Raw genomic sequence first — 20,438 nt, 5'->3', positions numbered from 1 at the left:
CATTATTTTGATGCCAGAACTTTTTGTAAAGAGCGCCATCTATCAAAACTTCCGGTGGCCGGGTTAACTCTAGTCAGAACTCAAGTTCTGTGGTTACATCGTTTGTGGCTGATCACCGCCTGCATGCCGGTCAGCGCACGATCTCACAGCAGCTGTGCGCAGAGCCGAGAGAACACACACAAGCAGTGCATAATAATTATGGTGGGGTACCGAAAGCCCAGCCCGGCCCGCCCGGCGCGGCCCGCCCGGCGCGGCCTCGATCTTTCGGCCGATCGCGAGGGAACGGGTTACTTGCCGCGAGAGAGATCCGCGACAATCCACTCACTCAGCCAAATGACCTACTCGCTATACACCATACCAGCGCAGCGAGCAGAAAAACATCGCTGGGCGGTGAATTACTGCAATGCGGCCGTCGGTTTCTTCGTCGGGCCAGCTGATTTAGATATCTACATGATGTGCAGTAAAATATTCCTTCAAATGTCATGCTCTTTATTGAGTTTTCATGAGGTCCAACACAATGAGTGATGAGGGAAAGCTCCAGATGTATTTACGAATATCTCTCACACATAAATCTTTGCTACTACTAACAGACGGTAAGAGTTATAGATCTAAACACAGTACAGTGTAGCGTTAGTAATAGTACAAATTGTACTACTAGTAAACTACTAGGCCTAGTAGTACCAGAACAAATGTACATGCGGTTCCTATATCTATGTGCTGTCCCCCTGCCCTGAATATTATTATCACACAATATATGTGAGAAATGACACCAAGCTAACATCTCGAGATTGCAATTGGAAAACAGATAACATATCTTGAATTGATCATGATTTCCCTTCCTAGAAATTTCATTCGACAATTTGTTGAGGCTGGGTTAGTGAGGAACAATAACCTTAAAAATACTTGTAAACGCTAAAATGAAAACGTTCATACTGATTGATAAGATAGTGATACTGATATGGCCCGTTATTGGTCTACACCGTAGAGACAACCTACACGTTCACTAATTGACTTAATCATGCCTAGGTCTGGGTCTAGTCATCAAGTCATCATAGACACTTCTTGTCGTAAGTTGGACGTCAGTATTTATTGTAATAATCACTGAAAAAAACGTGAATAAGGTTGTTTTAAATTTTGTCATCGTTCATCGCGATGTTATGATGATCAACGGCAACGCAGCGGTAATTCGAGTAACGGTAACGTTAGTCGTTACATGGATTTGGAAGGTTATAAATTCAGCGTTCAGTGAATGTCATTTGCAACTGCATAAAAAGTAGGTACAATTGTATATCATACAAGTTGAGTTTCACCCACCATGGCTTATCAGAGGCTTCTGACTCAGTCTGAGTGCAAATGGAACTTTCACGACGGGCTGATCCCGCAATCCTGGCACACAGCTTCATAGGCTCGACACCAGTGCTGATGCCCAGTGGTGGACATCCAGCAGCTAGCAGATGACCAGCAAAGTCATCCTGTGTTGAATGGCTTGATAGGCTGTCAAGGGCAACGTTTATCTTGTTCATTTCTTGCCGATAAACAGCTCGCATCTCCTCCCACTGGATCCAGCATTTACCAAGTCGTATCCGCGACATAATCGCAGACTGAAGTTCGACACAACGATCAGAATAAACGATCTGAGTGTCGAAGACAGTGTTTGAAAGCACCGAACATACAATTGTACATGCAGATCGCGCATCGCGAAGTGATAAGTGACAACCTATAACGGTATCGATATCTAGATTTCTGTGGTACGTGAATGTATGCACTGGACTGCGCAAGATAATGCGGGAGCGAAGCGAGCCGCTGCGCTGCTAGGCCATCCCCTACGGGAACCTCTGTGTGTTAAGTCTATGGGAATATCAGAATTCAGTATGGAACGGGTTAATTTTGATGCACGCCGCTCGGCATTATGGGGGACATGCTGGGCACCACAGAGAGAAATGAGCCTTATGACGGCGCTAGACATGTTTCTTACCAATGCAGACCCACTTTAACCTAGGACAGAATATTGTAAAAGAACTTTTTATTATAAGGGTGCCGTGCAATATAACAATCTCCCTCCAAATTTAAAAGTTGTAGTCCTGCTTCACGTTCTAATATCATTTGTTCCAGATTTTTTATAACCCTCCATAGTATAAGTTTATTTTCTTTGTAGCTCAGTCAATATACTTTTTTTTTCTCTTGTCAATGATATATTTTTTTAATCTTTTTATCCTGATAACAATACCAATTTCATGTTAGGACCCCATGGAAGAACAGCCATATCTTCGTAGACTGAGCTGAATGGGCTATATACCGTACATATTCGCTGCTTATTTTTTTTCTTGTTTTCTTCCCTTTTCCATATTTGATGCATTCTATGTTTTAAGCATATATTCTTCTGTTGATCATTTATGTTGTATATTGCTTGTCATACTTTTTCTGTACTCTTTTTTTTCTGCATGAATTTACGGTGAATAAATAAATCAAATCAAATCAAATTATAACGTTCTTAATTAACGTTTCCCTCACTGCTCTCTCCCCCACCTCTTTTTCTCTCTCTCTCTTTCGTTCTTTACAATCTCCTACGAAGACCAGTCATTTATACACGATAGACCAATAAGCCGCCATTTTTTCTTGTTTGATGAGAACAAATCTGTTTTCAAAACATCGTGAGATTTGACAGGAGATAGTTTACATAATACATCCATCAAAATGCTGAGTTTGTGAAAGAAAATCGCCAGTTTCGTATCTTAATCAAGAAAACATTTATAATTGTTCTCTGCCTTAGGATATCTTCTATCAAGATAAAGTGTATGGTGGCGGGTCACACCTGTATACCTACAAGAGGATAATTCGGTGCACGCGATAACATGTGTAGGACGTGTATAGATCATTAATTCATGCATTTATTAATCATTCATGCTTTCATTTGTTCATACAACGTATTTCTAGCATGTGTGACACACTAACTGTTAACTTTTATGAGACCCCATACAGAGTCATTAATCAACCATAATTTTTAGTTATCTTCAATCAAATAAAATATCTGTCAAGTGTGAAATTATATTAAACAATGATAATATTGCTGATCATTAATTTGGAGACATTAACAAATATTTAAACAAGAACATAATTATTATGACAATACTCTCCCCCTATGTTATTCTGTTTAACAACGCAACGGTATACATTTATTTGATTTGGCCACAGTTACTTTAATGTTCAAAACTCCGTCATTTCTGAAAATTTATGATTTTTTTTTTATTGCATGTTTTACTGTTTTAGAAGATTTGGCCTGACGACTGAAGTACAGTCTACTACAACCATCATGTCCATACAGAACTACAGAAACAAAAACTAACATCTAACTGCAAGTTATTATATTACGTAGTCTTCAGTATACGTCATTTCAGTTCTTGCTTCCTGACGCAATTATACAAAGCTGCGAGCAGTGCGTCAGTTCGAGGATCATCCTTCAGAAAGAAAGGGGATATCGTAGTACTGACGAAGGCGAATCCGAGCTGATGAGTGGGGTCAGCATAACCCATTTGACCACCAACCCCCGGGTGACCGTACACTCTAAGAAAAAAAGGTTCTTTTGAGCACCATTAAATGGTTCTCAGCACTGTCACAATAGCGACACCCTTTTAGGTGCTCGTGAGAACCTTTTCTAAATGGTGCTTGTCGGCACCTTTTGCAAAAGGTGCCCATTAGAACCTTTTTCCCGATGAAATGGTGCTCGTGAGTACCATTTAAAAGGTGCCCATGGGCACCTTTTTGACTAAAGATGGGCACCTTTTTGACTCTTTTCAAAAGGTGCTCATGAGAACCATTTCATTGGAAAAGGTTCTAATGGGCACCATTGTTAAAAGGTGCTGACAAGCACCATTTAAAAAAGGTTCTCACAGGCTCCAAAAAAGGTGTCGCTATTGTGACAGTGCTGAGAACCATTTAATGGTGCTCAAAAGAACCTTTTTTTTTTTCCTAGAATGTAGTATGTGAATTGATGTCTGTGTATTTTTGGTGTGTTTCACATGCAGTGCTGGTAAGGTGCTTCACTGGCACCATTCTTAAAGGTACATTACCTATCTGCATTGAAAATGTGCATCACAAACTCATTTGAAATGAAATGAATTCATCTGAATTTCATCTCATCAGTCAAACATACGTTCAAAACATGTATACATATGTATTAGCAATACATCAGCATATCATACATTATCATTGACACTGGAAAAAAAAAGAGCAAGGATAACACACCCATGCACACACAGTTTCACAAGCATGAATACATGTACATGACATTCACCAATATTTTTTAATGAAACATTACTCAATAACTGAAAACCATAGAAATTTGCTCTTCCACAAATTCGCAGAAATGTATTTATTCACCTTCACTTTTACAATCTAAAGGTGAGGTTTGTATTTGTCATGTTATAATCTGTCAAATATTCTTAACAAAATATTTTCATTTGTTCACTAATTTTTTTCCACAATATTTGTCATAATTTTGTGTACCGAGCAGTTCTTGAAACACCATCACACATCTCTGTACAGATCATGAAATAGCAAGAGGTGCATCAGGCTTTTGAAATACATAACAAAATTTCTAATTCTCTGTGAAATAATTCCTGCATGGATGAGATACAGTAATTGTGTAAGTCATAAGATAGGCAGAAGGCAAGTACATTACCTGCTTAAGTAGTATGAGGAACTTTTTCCACATATTTGCTAGTTTGTTCGGTGTTGTTGTTGTTTTTTTTTCCTTTTAACGCATATTTGTCCTAAAAGCAACTACAAAGGGCAGGAAATCAATTCCATTAAACAGGACCTTTGGTATTGTCACAGAAAACATACATTATATTGCTGGTACTGTATGATACTTCGGATAGGATAAGCTTTACACTTCTTCACTTCACTTCACTTCACATTGAGTACTTGAATTAACTTATCTTTGTATACGAGTGACCTTTGTTGTTGTTGTTGTTGTTGTTCTGCAATTTGAAAGCACCATAGACACATCTATACAACTGCAAATACAAGAAGAGTATCAATTAAGGTTAACGAAATCATGACTTCTGACAATTTACAGCATGTCCTACGAAAACACACACCAAAAAGAAAAGAAAAGAAAAGAAAAGAACACATTGTTTTATAATGAGAAGGATAATAAGAATCCCAAGGGGAAAAGAGCTAGGATACCACACCCACACAGTTTCACAAGCATGAATGAACAAAATTCCTCAACCATGATCTAAAATATATAACATTGGGAGTCGATAAAAATTTGAAGAGTTTGATAGCAAAAACCGATAAGTCCATTTTTGAAGATTTTGAAGTACGGTCTCTGTCATAAAGTACAAAATAATAACTTTTAAATCATATATTGGTTACTACATATAAAGGTACATTTTTGAAGTTATGGTCAAAAGAAGCAAAAATTTTCTTATTGTTCTCTTTATTTTTCTTGACCTTTAATCGCAAATATCTCCATTTGGCAAATATGGACTTATCGGTTTTTGCGAACAAAGTCTTCATTTACACTTTTTTTAAAAGCAGAGCAACAAATTCAATAGAGTAAACTATATGCAGGCCTAAAGCTGAGGTTTGAATTTGCTGTCCTATAACCTGCCTATGACAATAATATGTTGTTAGCATTTGTCATTTTGTTCACCAAATTGCCAACAGTCTTTTAAACACCACACATGTACATTTTGTATTTCTGCAAAAGCAATATAAACTGGTGACAAGAGGTGCATCAGTGCTTTGAAATAAATTACATAATCTTCAATTCTCTACACAATACGTAATTCCTGCGTGGGTATAAATGCAATTCAAAGTTTTACCAGTCTAGGTGCAAACTTTAAAAGTGTGCAGAAATCGACCACACAATGACTGGAGAATCATAAAGAGCATTTTCCTTTTGTGCTTTTAAAGTTTAGAACTATGAATGACTCCACTTCTCAGATTGGCATCTGGTCTGATCTCATTACGTCTACCCCCCCCCCCCAATACAGTTGATTCAAAGCTGTTAAATGCAAATTATAGTGAAACATTATCACTGGTACATTGTAAGTTGCAAATACTGTATTGGGATCATAACAAAACATGTGACCCTCCATCACACAAACCAACAAAAAGTCGCCTGACATTAATATTTGGTTGACGGCAGATTCTGAAAGAGCAGCTATAAAATACACTATAAGTCAATGCAAACGAACTTACCTACCCTATCTACATATTTCTCAAAGGTTTTCTCTGGCTGCATCAGTGTGTTTTCTTTGACTCAGCTCATTCTTGGCTAGCGTAGGTTTCTGGTCGATGCTGTCAACGGGCTATCGGGCTAAAACTGTCATTCTGATCGATGTATTCTTTTGGTCACCCAGCTCATTCTTGACTAGCCCATCGGTTCTGTTTGATGCTGTCAACGGGCTATCACAGGCTGTCATTCTGGTCGCAGAGACTCCAACTCTCCCGTTTTCGACAGGAGATCTCCCGCCGAAAGCCCATTTTTGCACAATCTCCCGTTCTCCCGTTTGAGATTTGATTTCTCCCGCCCTGGCTCTGTGTCTCCCGGTGGAAAGGATTTCTTACTTATTTCTATAGATCTAGTATGTTGAAAAAAAATAAACCTGGCTTAGATAGCACCAGAGAACATCTAGAATCCTAGGAACTTCGCGCTTCGCACACATCAACTTGGAGTCTCCCGTTTGCTAGGGGTTTCGGGCGGGAGAATCTCCAGATCAGAAGGTGCTTGGGGTTGGAGTCTCTGTGGTCGATGTATCGTCTTAGCCACACAGCTCATTCTCGACTAGCCCAGGGCTCTGGCTGATGCTGCAAATGGGCTATCCCGGGCTCCGATCGATGAATTCTTGTGGCCGCCCAGCTCATTCTTGGCTAGTGGTAAGCCTACGGTTCTGGCCGATGTTGTCAACGGTCTGTCACGGGCTGTCTCTCTGATCAATGTAGAGTCTACCTTTTTCCCTAACCGCACCAGCGACCCAAACACGTACGTACTGCTTCATCGTCCCGGCCAGGGTTACTTGTTCCCTGGTTTCTGTGCATGTTGGTGTGTCCACTTCCCTGATATATGAATTGAAAGATACAATAGACCTACACCGCGTTAATAAAACAATGTCATTGCTATAATTCGATAAACAGAACACGGCATTACACGGCGTGACTCCTCACTAAGAACAAGCCTGAAAACATACTGAAGAGATTTTGACCTAACAGTTAGGCCTACTGGGCTGTAGACAGACCTCTATTGGCTCTAACGTTAACACTGACAGTTATACATTGTAACTTATAAGCTTCTAACATTAGAACAAATTTCCTTATTGCATGTAGACGGTATAGACCTTACCCCGGGGCGCTCCTTGTACACAGTTATCTTTGCGTTCGGCGTTTGGGCTGTGTTTCGGAGTTAGTAGACTCTATTTTTAATAGGCATAGAAATGTCTAAACGTTACATGCATACCTAGCTAAGTAACTTAGCCCGGCCCAGTCGCTGTAAAAACGTGACAGCCATGCTCCGGCCCCGCACGGCGTCTGTTCGGGCTAGCCCATGAGCCATTGCTATGCCAAATTTCTAATTGTAAAGTGTCAGCTCAGCCTAACATGTTATTGATAGATCTGGATCTACTGTACCTGGTAAACATTACACAAGATAGCAGCTTCGATCAAATTAGATCTAACATTAGGATCTAGCTAACCGTTAACTGTTAAAGGTTAATCACTGACTGAAAACAAAAACTGAGTGATGAATCTAACGCGTAACATTCTAACTTGATTTTGTACCAACGTCGAACGAATGTCATCTAAAAATGAGATAATTAAAACCACATTAAAAGTAAAAATCTTACCTCTTCTCCTAAATTGTGATGACTGCCATGGCAAAAATGAAATTGACAGTAACACGTACGTTCCAGTCCACTTTGTCAAAAGTAATGTCTAACGTTACCGGGTGCCGTTCGTTATGGGTGTGATGTGTTTGTAATTAGTGTCTAGAGTAAGAACCCCAATTTTCGGCCGGCCTCCAATATCCGGACACTTACCACTTATCACAAGGCAGCAAAGTCGACTGTCACAGCACAAGCATATCACATCGTTTCACACACTAGCACACTCGTTCACCATGCGAAAATGCCCGAGTCACCTCCAAAAATCCATCTAAAATCCCAAATTTTGCCGTCAAAATCGCGGAATCGCCGCGACTTTTCCAAAGCGCGCGCAAATTAGGGCCCGTGTAAAGAATCGGGGTCGCCGAAAAAGCGCTAAAAATCGAAAAATTACGCCGTTCTGTTGCGAGATTTTTCGCTTATCGCAAGCTCAGAGTGTGATGGTATCCTCAAAAACACAAAAGAAAAACAAAATCTCTGTACGTGCCGATGCAGTGAATAAATGTACAGGGGCTGAATGCAAGTGCAGAGTCCCCAAAATTCGGACACGAACGGGCGCCGCAACATCCCCAATGCAACCTTGCGTCAGGAAGGTATGGCGCGCGCGGATTTTTCAGCGGCCTTGTGTGCGTACTGACATTGCACGCGTGTCCGGATTTTGGAGACGCTGTCCGAATTTTGGGGAATTGACAAGGTGATAATATTTGGGGATTTTGTGAAATTTTATGATCGGTTTGAGAAAATCAATATTAAGAAAAATTAGTTTGATATATGTAACAAACATTATTATAGATTTCATTTTGTGGAAAATTATTTGAGTTGAATAAATATTGCAAAAAAGCTTAAGTGTCCGAAAATTGGGGCTTTTACTCTACACTATAGCCGTCTAGACGTCTGCCGCTGCATGTATGGTATTGCATTGGCACTCTGCCGCTATGTGGTGGTAGGTTTTCATAGGCGCAGGCAGGCGCAGGCAGCACAGGGCTACATAGCCGCGGCGCGTGCCGCCGCGGTTACATACCACAGAACTCTTGTGTAAGAGTTCTGTGTTACATACTAGTAGTCCTACAGTGCAGTCCTAGTATGTGTACGTTTACGCGTACGCATATCTGATCGAGCGCTAAAATTGGATGGTGGCAGCTGTCAGTTGGCACGCAGCCAAGAGAAGTCATTAGTCTACGATAAAAACAATATGTACTTTTTATCATCACAGCAGTAGAAACACATACAATATTTTTGTACCAATACCACAGTTTTGGTGATTCTTACATCTGACATTCGAATATACAGCAAGGGGAAAAATGAAAGTGGACCTAAAGATATTGTTTGACCTGCAGGAGTACCACAAATAACACTCGGGGACTGGGTCGCATACTAGCAAATGGTGAAGAACGGAACCATTTCGATTGGGAACCATTTATAGGTGCTCATCGGAACCATTTTGCGAGAACCATCTGATGAGAACCATTTTGGAGCCGACGAGAACCATTTGAGAACCTTTTTTTCTTAGAGTGTACATCATCTCGCCCTCCTGTAATATCGGGAAGTAATTAAAACAGTCTATTCCGAAGAATTGTAACAGAGTTGGTATTTGTATACGTGTAGCTCTATTAATCTTATGGGAATGGGTGATCAGGCCGGGTCATCCCACGATACCGGCACCCACAAGTCACACAGCCCATGAGTTCGACATTGAAAAAAAAGGTACATAAGTCATACAACCCACGAGCCATACAGCCCATGAGTTCGACACTGGGCAAATCAGTCCCACGATATTAGTTCAACACCCATACAAAACCACGATCTTTGTCCATGGTTTAAACCATGGACAAAAATTGTACCCCCTTCGTGAATTCGGGCCATTGTATCGGTCTCGTGAGCCTTGTGCTTAGTGTCGAACTTATGGGTTGTATGACTCGTGGGCTGTATAACTCGTGGGCTGTTTGACTCGTGGGCTGTATGACTCGTGGACTGTATGACTCGTGGGTGTCGGTCTCGTGATGTGCATCCGGAGATCCTTGCGTACAGCTTTAGCGGTCAACCCATCAGGGAACTATCATCAGGACATGACTGACTGAGGAGAATCTGGATAGATATTCTTTGTTCTTCGAGTGTAACACCCTCTTCTGAGTACAGTGAAGGAGTGTGATTAGAAGAACAGAGCTTCTTGTAATGACCAGGTTCGGCATCAAGGAACTTCGACAAAATCTTATCCTTCATAATGTACATGCGTAACACTTATACTGCTTGTTGTATACGATTGTGACATAACTATGCACCCAACTGAAGGGCTTGTGTGTGAATAGGGAAAACACTATGTGGTTGGTATAGGTAATTACTGCAGTAATGGAAAATCAGTGACACAACTGGGAATGACACTAGATGTTAATTTGAAGTAAGTTTGGTGTATATTGATATATATATAAACTGTCCTGACTGCTTAATCACATCTGACACTACTGTCAACGACAGAAGAATAATTTGCATGGATGTAGAGTTATTGTACAGAAAAAGAAAGTAGTAGATAACCCACCACAACTTCATTTGCCATGAATCCAAGATTGAAGGCGATGGGAACTCCTAGAGTCTCATCCAGACTTGGTTTATCGCTTTTCATGAGATTTTCTACAATTTGCCTTGAGAGGAGGGTCCTGTTGGTTTGAGGGTCAGTACCGCCCATCGCTAGGATGCCATATAGCTGCAGAGGATGAGACAGAATCCAATAAAGGTGGGTTGATCATTGCAACAACTTCAGAAGTTGACGCCCCATTTAGGCAACTCTGTGAACATAATTATTGAGAGGCACACGCAGTGACAAAATATCGGATAATCTTTATTTTTAGTCAATCAAAAGCTTCTTTAAAGGTGATGATGATGATGATGATGATAACGATAGTAATGATAATAATAATAATGTTAATAATAATAACAACAATGATAATAACAATAATAGTTATTATTATCATCATTATTATTAATTCTATTACTAACATTTACGATGATGAAAGCGGCGTCCTCAACAAACTCACATTATAATTCATGAAAGCACCTATATCATTTCCTTATGATAATATATTATTTGGGTCATTAGATCTCACTCTTTTTTTTTTCATCAAAGAAAAGAATTAAGTAAAATGCGACCTGCAAAACCTGCTCAACAATTGTTCCGAAAAGAACTCGAAGTCCCACAGTGGCATGCGTTCACACTGCAGCAGCTGCTGCGTGTTCATCGTGTAATCACAGTATAGTCACACACTGATCACAAAGTGACACTGCGAACACACTGTAAAAATGCTCAAACCTAACACTGTGATCCACACTGTGTTCTTTTCAGCAGAGACAGGAAGTAAAACAAGTGAAGTGAAAGGTGAATGGTATACACATAGCAAACGATTGTAAGAGTGAAATCACACCCCGAAAAGGAGTGGGATCGGCATCGGTTTATTATGTGCAGAACATCCCACACTTTCCTTTACCTTTGCAACTGCTTCAGCTGTTCCGATTCCCCCTGCCGATGGTAGCTCTACGACCCGAAAGTATGGGTTGTTAAAGATTCCGATCTAGATGCCAGAAAAGACAAAAATACAAAAAAGAAGAAGATCAAATTAACATAATGGATACGATTTGCACTACTCTTGCTCAATGTTAAAGTTGTTTCAATTAGTCGAACAAAACCAAGACGAAGACGTTGCTTACCATTTCAGGGTCTTCATCACAAAGTTTGTGTTTTGGAATATCTGATTATTCATGTTCATGCTCATGGTTTGGTTTGTTTTTTTTTTTTTTTTTGTCTGTGTGTTTTTTGTGTTTCTACAAACCAGGATGGCAATAAGGGCGTTATATATCTCGTTTATTTATTTGTCTCAACAAGTTGGTTTCTCTGAACCCCCCCCCCCAAAAAAAAAAACACAAAAAAACAAAAAACAAACAAACAAACAAACAAAAAACTAAAATAGCTTGACAAAACACATACACACGCAAAGGTAGGCACATTTTTTCTTTTAATAAAAAAAGTAAACTCTTTGGCACACACACAAGTGCGCGCGCGCGCACACACACACACACAGTCAAACAGTTAAAGGGATGGTACAGTATTGGTGGAGAAGAGAATTCGGCTTTTAACTTTTTTTGCGAGATACCAAGAAAACACTTATGATATAGTACAGAGCACACCGTTTTAAAAGGAATTCAAAGTTAATTTGATGAAAATCGGGTTTGGAATGACTGAAACATCCAAAAACAAAGTAAAACAAAGCGATCATGATAAAGTGTGGGTCCCACACTTTATCAGAATTGCTGTGTTTTGGATATCTCAGCCATTTCAAAACCAATTTTCATCCAGTAAACGTTGTTCAAATTCCTAATGGAATTACATGCTCTCTCATATTTCATAAGAGATTTCTTATTATCTTACCAAAAATGCTAGAAACCTGAAATTAGGTCTCAACCAAAACTATACGATCCCTTGAAAACCTCAACTGATTTTGAGTATTATACTTGCTGGAGTCCGGAATTCTCAATTATCCTGACGAAGAGGTCGCTGTGAAGAAAATGTCTTATGGCCTTCCGGTTCGTGGGACTCGTGATGCCGCGAATCAAGTGAAGAAATACATTTGGGCTTTTAATAGCTCCTCGTGAGACTCGATAATTCTCGGCCAATGGGAGACCGATGTAAAAATCGATTCCTTGAGAAGAAGGAAAACATTAGAATAAACATGGATGTCAATTTTCAGTCTTTAATCAAAACATCTGAATTGTATGGTCTGCACATAAACACGCTATTTTGAATTCTTGTGAGGTATTAAAGTTACATAATAAAATGTTGTACGTAAAGTATAGTCCAAAATAATAGAGAATAATCACTCTACTTTGCATCTACTTTAAAATAGCAATCAAAAAAGTCCAAGGGGAAATTATTACAGTCTTTCTTTACATCATCTGTACGCCGTAGTTATTGTGCCTGGAGAATGGGAACCATCCCTATACATGTATTTATATTCTTGTGATGGGATGCTAATACAAAAAGAGAAATACATTATTAATTAAAAAAACAACATATTATGAAACCTCCTCTGCAGCCAATTATGTTGAATTCAACTTATTGTGCTTAATAAGTACCAGATATAATTCACTGTTCTATCTTCTTGTTTGAATCAGAAGAGAAACAATTTAAACAGGTTACATTCTGCTATAAAAAAAAAAAACCAAACAAACAAACGCGAAATAAGGTTCGTAATTCTAAAGGTTGGTCAATACACACCTTCAGTTCATTTCCCAATAACAATACTAATCTTCCAAATAACAAATCTTATTTCATTTTCGGACCTCAACGAACCTTCGGAATATCGAACATCATCCATAAACATGATGTTCCCAACTTGTGTCAGCCTTTTATTCCTTAATTCTTCAGCACCTGAGTTATATTTATCTTACAAACTCGTAAACACTTCTACAATTCGTGAAATTTCGACACCAATTTGTGTTAGTATGGTTGTCAACTGCAGACTCACTTTACCAATGGCTTTGGAGGTTACTTGTTGCGACGACTTGTAGATCAAGAATACGGTTAATGTACTACTTTTAGTCACTTGTGTGTTTTGGGAGCCAATCAGCACAGATAGCGTTATACACATTGTACGGAGTCCCTGAAATTTATATACAAAAGGGAAAACGTTTCCTAGGTCCATGACTGGACTTGTTACCGAAAGGTTTTGCAATTTCCTCGGCAAAGAATCTTCCCATCGTCCTGTGTTCAGGATCGATTCTCCGCAAAAGCTCATTGGTGAGAGGTCCAAAGGTGATGCCATGATAGGCGTGGGTCACCCCGTCAGGTGACCACATCGGTTCGCAGGACGCCATTGCCTCTCCAGCCTTCTTGACGTCACTGAGTAGTTCAGGCGTTAGTCCGGGAGAGGGCGCAAGCGGTAGACCGGCCTGTGACATGTAAAACGGTCACATAGAATCTCCCATCAAAATCTCTTTTATCACTTTCTCTCTCTTGAAGTGCACTTATGGCACAAATTTGATACTTATGATGTCTGGGATTTTATTGTCAGTCTCAGTGACGATGGTTCACTTATGGTTCAACAGATTTACAAACATGTGCTGAAGTTATTGTACTTCCTATCAGAGCAATACTTAAAGGGATGTACAGTCGTCTGGTTGAGGTGAGGATATAGCTTTTAACGTTTTGCGAGATATTCAGAAACCACTCTATGAGATGTCAAAGAACATGCAATTCTAAGGGGTTTCAAAAGTCTATTTGATGAAAATCGGTTTTGGAATGGCTGAGATATCCAAAAACAAGGTGAAACAAAGAGATCCTAATAAAAAGCGTGGCCTGTCGCCTTTTATTATTATCTTTTTTTTTGATATCTCAGCCATTTGAAAACTAATTTTCATCAAATAATTACAGTATCTCACCTAGGAATGTTTGAAACCAGAATCCTCACCTCAACCAGTACTGTACAGTCCATTATAACGACGTGCCATGTGCTACCTATGCAGAGAATATAGGTCAGCACATAAACACACAATGTACATATTAGCTTTCCTTACCCCCCCCTCCAAAAAAAAAAAAAAACAAACAAACAAACAAAACCTCCAAAAACTAAAAAACCAACAACAACAAACAAACAATCATTAATCAAATCTAATGATAACATAAAATCCTCTTTTATCTTTCGGGTTGGATGAAAAATTAGACCAAGGAATGTCTTTTTTTAGGTTGGAAGGGAAAAACAATCACGTAAGGATAGCCCATGTGTACTTTAATTTGCTTCTCCTCGTGGGTCTCCCTAAATGTCCCCGGATGTATAGTTTCCTAAGGGCAGAGAGCGGAAGCTTGTGAGAATGAACTTGTTGACGTTACCAAACCATCGACTTAACGTGTTCAGGACAAATTTGCGACTTCTTGAAATTCGACTTGAGCCTATCTTAATTTGTCGTACATTGTAGAGCCAATCTTCCAAATTGTATGAAGACATTCAAAAGTGTCTACATGAAAACAGAATGATGTCGTAAAAGTCTCATAACATCTTTGTAACCATGGTAACAGCTGATGTTCTGTAAAGTATCGTTCCCTTGTCCTTAAGAGGGAATAGAATCGCATTTTCATGTCGCTTTGTTTTTCACTTTTTAATCAAGATGATCTTAAAGTGGAAGAAAGAGATACACATGCATCGTTGTGACGATACCTTGTGTTCGAGAAGCTCTCTCACTGTGATATTCTCCTTGCCCTTTTGAGCAAACTCTGGCCAATAGTGAGCCACGGCTTTGTCGTAGTTGAGCTGCCCTCTATCGACCAACAAGGCAAAGCAGATCGCTGCTATCCCTAATTTGGTATTACAAGCAGAAAAATGACCGACACAATTATACTTCTATTCAAACTTCTATAAATAGTGGAAATGCTTTTGATCTTCTGTGAGAACAATGCTAAAATATCATAGATCTAGCGCGGCAAAATTAAGGCATATACACACAACACTATAGTGGTCTACGATCAAAAGTCACTAAATAAATTCGCTTGGTATATGCACTGTTTAATACAACAATGTGAAAAATGTTCGATGTATGCCTATTTTTTGTTTTGCCTATATAGTTGTAGTACATTTCCCCATCAATTTCTTCGGCTTTGAGTTTATATAATGCACGTGCCTGCTTTTTTACCATCAACTTAAAACATGCAGAAACTGATTTTCACCTCTTTTGTATAATTTTCAACGCTCCGACTGAAAGCTATTCATTCACCAGGGAACTTGATAACTAAATCTTGGTTGTACAAAATGTGAACAGCGTACATCAAACACTTTCCGAACATTTCTGAACATCGGTCAGACATGTTCTGCCCTATGTTGTAGACTACGCATCCCTTGTACATGTAATATTTTTACGTGCTATGATATACCCTCAGTAGGTTTTGTCTCAACCTTCTGGCTTAAACTGGTCTTATAGACTTATAGTCTTTAAGGATGAACAGTTATAATTATATTGAAAGTTTACTTGTAACCTATGGAAAACACAACATGTCAAGAATAACCTTTCGACAGCCTCATTTTAGGAAAAAAGTGAATAATTTTCTGTTACTTTTTTTGTATAATGTACAAAATATTCCAAATCTCCAGCACTCCGATAAGAAAGCATTACGAACAATCAGTTTGAACTTCAATATTTACTGTCCAAACAGATATTGCCTATTCGAATTCAATTCGTCATCTCTTAATATAGGGTGTGAGTAATACCATCTCCTTACTGTGAGACTGATTTAATGGTTGATTTATTTTGTACTTGACCTTTGAACTTAAAGCTCACAATATCTACAGACAATGACACCTTTTACAACTGTGTTCCTTCTCCTATGGGACTTCTCTACATAATAATGTTACACTCTCACAGGGCTTTTTACACGCTATAATATACAATTGCCTACCTTTCGTAGTTGAGTAGAAAACCGACATCGTATCTTGACGCCATTGTTGTCCGATGTCTGCGTCTGCGTAGCCTCCCCACAAGTCTACAACCTTTTTGCCTTTGTAGTAAGCCGAGAAGGCCGATCCACCGTAGAGAGAATCGCGTCCGGATTCAAAGTTCTTTCTGGTTCATGAAAGATGGGAACAGATTTTGATAGTTTCAATCTAAAATCCGTAAGGCTTCAACTTTTTAAGTGACTGTAATGAATCCAGAATAATCCTATATGGACACTGAAGGAAATTTACAGCACTTAAGGAGACCTCCGGATGATTTTCAAACGTTTACATTTAAACAACTAAATAAATCAGTTATACTGAGTCCAGAGTTTCAGAATTTATAGTGATTGGGATGAAGAATCAATGTTTTTTTTTCAAAATGTATAACAAATTGCAGTGAACAAGGATGATGGTTTGGCAGCCTCACCATAAGAATGAAAAAAAAAAAGAAGATTCATACACAGATGAACTTGTTAAGCAAGTGGTAATTTCATTTCATTTCATTTCATTTTATTGTTTCTGTATGGTACAAATATTATCAACTATGATCACCTTCAGAAATGTACACATAGTTCATAATAATTCATGGCTGATTTTGCACATAAACGTAAGGAATCATCGTGACATTGTAATTGAATTACATTGCTACATTTCTGAAATATATGAGGCTCCTATATTATCAACACTGTTCAGTGTAATTTGTTTAAGAATTTTGGATTAGTGGTTTCCCTGCTCAAGGACCATAATGAATTCCACAGATCTATACATGAAGCTGTAGATTTATGTACTACGATATGAAATTATGAAAATCGTCTGTAATGTCCCTTTAAGGAAATGACGAAAATTGACCAGAGCAACTGTGAGTAAAATAATCTCTTTCGCGGGAAAAATATGAAGGCATAATACTTCTGTCAATCGTTTGCACTTCAGTACATATTGCCAGGACTTCTTTTTCTGGTAGATTCAAGAAAGATGATAAACTGTGTATCTTCTATAGGTGATTTTATGCCCGACATTACTTTTATTTTTTTTTTCAGCCGGAGCAGTCACAGATCAATCTACCTGATGCTTTGTATAGTTGGCGTCACTGAAGTCAGCATGCGATAGTGTGATAGACGCAACTCATACGATTAGAATAAACGAACTGACATTTTCCAGTATTATAATATTATAATAATATAGGCCCTGTACACTAACGAGGAAGGAATGAGAGACAAAGAATCCACATAAAGAGCTGACTGTTTCTGACGGATAAGCACAACTTTAATTATCTTAAATTACGCGAAGATTATTAACATGCATTTAGATCCCAATCATGCACTTGTCCTGACAACTTTCACCATTTCTGTGCATCGTAAAGTTCAGGGTTACTTACTTCCCTTTAGTTTCAAGAGGATACCAGAGGATTATATTAGAAAAAAAAGGACCTTTTGTAATAAACAATTATTCATTTACGACATCCTACTCCGTGTGTCTAAGAATCACTTTGTTACACATTGGATCATAATCACATTAAAGGTACTTACGACGGGAATGTTACGAGACTAAGCATAAAGCGTAGGAAAGAAAAAAAAAACTGCTGAAAGTGCTTATCCAATAGTGGGGAGCCAATGGAGTAAAATGGAGTCAAAAGGGCCCTGAGCTTGCGATCCTAGAAGAATCTTCGTCAGAGGCAAATGACCAAAGCTCAGGCCCCTTTTGACTTAGTTATAAAGTATAAAGTATTAAATCCACCATGATAGTGCGTGTGCTTTTGACATTGATCGAACCTTTAAATGGATCGTACAGTTATGGTTGAGACCCAATTTCAGGTTTCTAATATTTTTGGTGAGATAATGAGAAACCTCCTATGAAATATGAAAGATCATAAAATTTCATGAGGAATTCAACGTTTATCCGATGAAAATTGGTTTTGAAATGGCTGAGATATCCAAAACAGAGTGATTTTAATAAAATGTGGGACCCGCCTTTTATTACGATAGTTTTGTTTTACTTTGTTTTTGGGTGTTTCAGTCATTCCAAACCCAATTTTCATCGAAGAAACTTTGAATTCCTCTTGAAATGGTATCCTCTGTACTATTTCATAGGCGTTTTCTTGGTATCTCGCAAAAGGTTAAAGCCCTATTCTCATCTCCACCAATACTGTACCACCCCATTGACCTCACACTCTCTGAATATGCACGAGAAAACTTTTGCGAAGTACTGATCTATATTCTGTGCCATTTCGGTCTCACTTCCATGAGATCAAAGGACACATCGAATTCAGTACAGGAGCAGAGAAAATGTTTCGAATTTGTGTAATGTATGTGTGTTTGTTTGCTTGTTCGTTTGATTTAGTTTGTATTATATGAGTGAAAATTTGCCAGATAGGAGCTAATTTAGACATGACATTGCATTAATTATGATTGGTATAATACACGCACTATGAATGCAGAAGTCAGCATATATCATAGAGCACCAGTTGATCAACAGATTGACAATGACCACCATACTGCATAACTATTATCCTGTACTCTCTCAATACAATCTGCCGTTTGAACCGCACTCGTGCCCTATAGACGCTCACTTTCCATGGATATTAGTTCAGGGCCCCGTTTTATTAAAAGATAAAATCGATTTTAAATTTTCTTACTACACAGTCTGCAATAGACTTACAGTTGAAATCAACTTTATAATCAATTTTAACTCTTCATGAAACAGGGCCCAGAACGCACACGCTATTTCATCCTCCAGCTCCACACTCGATTTCCCATCATCCCATCACACTCACCCACAACATGATACGACACACACACGTTTTTCAAGCAGGCAGTCACAAACACTATCATTATGTTAACCTTATTTTCGTTTATAATTTCAACAATTATGCTGTGTTCTGTATATGTCAATGCAAACAATGTTATTATCTACGTATTTTTGTCCATACATTGGCTCTCATTAATTCCCCCACCCTTTTATGCTTTGTTTTAGTTTGACCATCTTTCAATTTATGTTTTTAGTATAGGCCTATTCTAGTGTCATGTCAATTTCCTTTCCAATTGCGTCTATTACATTTATTTTATATGTTTTCTACCTTTATTTGAAATGTACTCCTTATTTCAATCCCATATACGCCCTTGTATGCTTATTTCTTCACTTTTCACACGTTTGCACAGTGCCTAGACAAAAATCTGTGGAAACATTAGTGTAAAAAAAAAAAACTCATTAAAAAACATGGTATCCCTAGCTGTCATCTCCTCAGTGTCATACATAACTCACCGTGCATACGAGGACAAAATACAGCAAAGTGGGAACGTCATCAATAATTATCAAAATCAACATCAAGTTTATTAATTGACGGGTCTGAAATACTTTAATATTCTATTCCTTATAGTGTCTCATTAATTAGCTCACTAGCCTTTGAGCTATAGGCAATCTGGTTTCATACGTGATCTTGTACGTGTTTCCCTGATCCGACTAAGACAGTGGTAAGTAATAGTCTACAGTCCCTATCATGCAGGCCTTACACGGCGAAAGATCAAGGCACCTTTGCACATCATTACATTGTCGAACAAACATCGTTGTACTGTGGGAGCACGTGTGGCCTGTATACCCATCAACGTTATCACAACGGATGAACGGGCCTACATATCGCTAAACTAGTGTTGAACAACTTATACTGTACTATGGCGTGTAACAAAAGATCTCAACTACGAAACACAGGAACAGTGAAAGAGAGAAAATAGTTGCCGTGTCACCTGAAAACTTGAGCTACCTCTTCAAACCCAGGTGAGACGGAGCCGTCAGTAAAGACTTGTGGAGGATTTTCCAAGAGTTTTGGTACACCGACCACCAATATGGCGGTAACTCCAACCAAAGCACCACTTTTCAGTAGACCCATGTTGGAAAAATTATCGGAAAATGCCAGGTACAATACCATTCAACACCGGGGAGACGGCTACAAAGCCACCGCCATTGACACGGGGTCAATTATCAACGGTGTATGAACATGAGACGGGTCGTGTCGGCACACACATACGTGTATTGTCGGGTTGCTTGAGTCATCCTAAATGTGGAAGGCATATATGCTTGAGTGAATATTACAATA

The 20,438-nt window shown here is 38.8% G+C and overlaps 1 protein-coding gene across 1 annotated transcript; it reads right to left on the bottom strand.

Moving 5' to 3' along the window:
- Window positions 1-3,386: 3,386 nt before the first annotated feature.
- On the bottom strand, window positions 3,387-20,386 carry LOC139732900 (beta-lactamase domain-containing protein 2-like). The gene is made up of 9 exons (XM_071643737.1): window positions 20,089-20,386; window positions 16,315-16,478; window positions 15,083-15,219; window positions 13,589-13,820; window positions 12,384-12,571; window positions 11,363-11,446; window positions 10,420-10,584; window positions 9,404-9,417; window positions 3,387-3,561 (listed from the first exon to the last, which is right to left on the bottom strand). Exons 1-9 carry the CDS (start codon window positions 20,268-20,270, stop codon window positions 3,387-3,389), a joined length of 1,341 nt encoding a protein of 446 aa, XP_071499838.1. The 5' UTR covers window positions 20,271-20,386.
- Between the last annotated feature and the right edge of the window lie 52 nt (window positions 20,387-20,438).

Source organism: Diadema antillarum, unplaced genomic scaffold (assembly GCF_040938485.1).
Source record: "Diadema antillarum isolate AM-2024a unplaced genomic scaffold, OU_Dant_1.0 seq00000455_RagTag, whole genome shotgun sequence".
In the NCBI taxonomy this organism is placed as follows: Eukaryota; Metazoa; Echinodermata; class Echinoidea; order Diadematoida; family Diadematidae; genus Diadema; species Diadema antillarum.
Note: the sequence above shows the minus strand (reverse complement) of the source record. Positions and strands in the feature narration are given on the sequence as shown.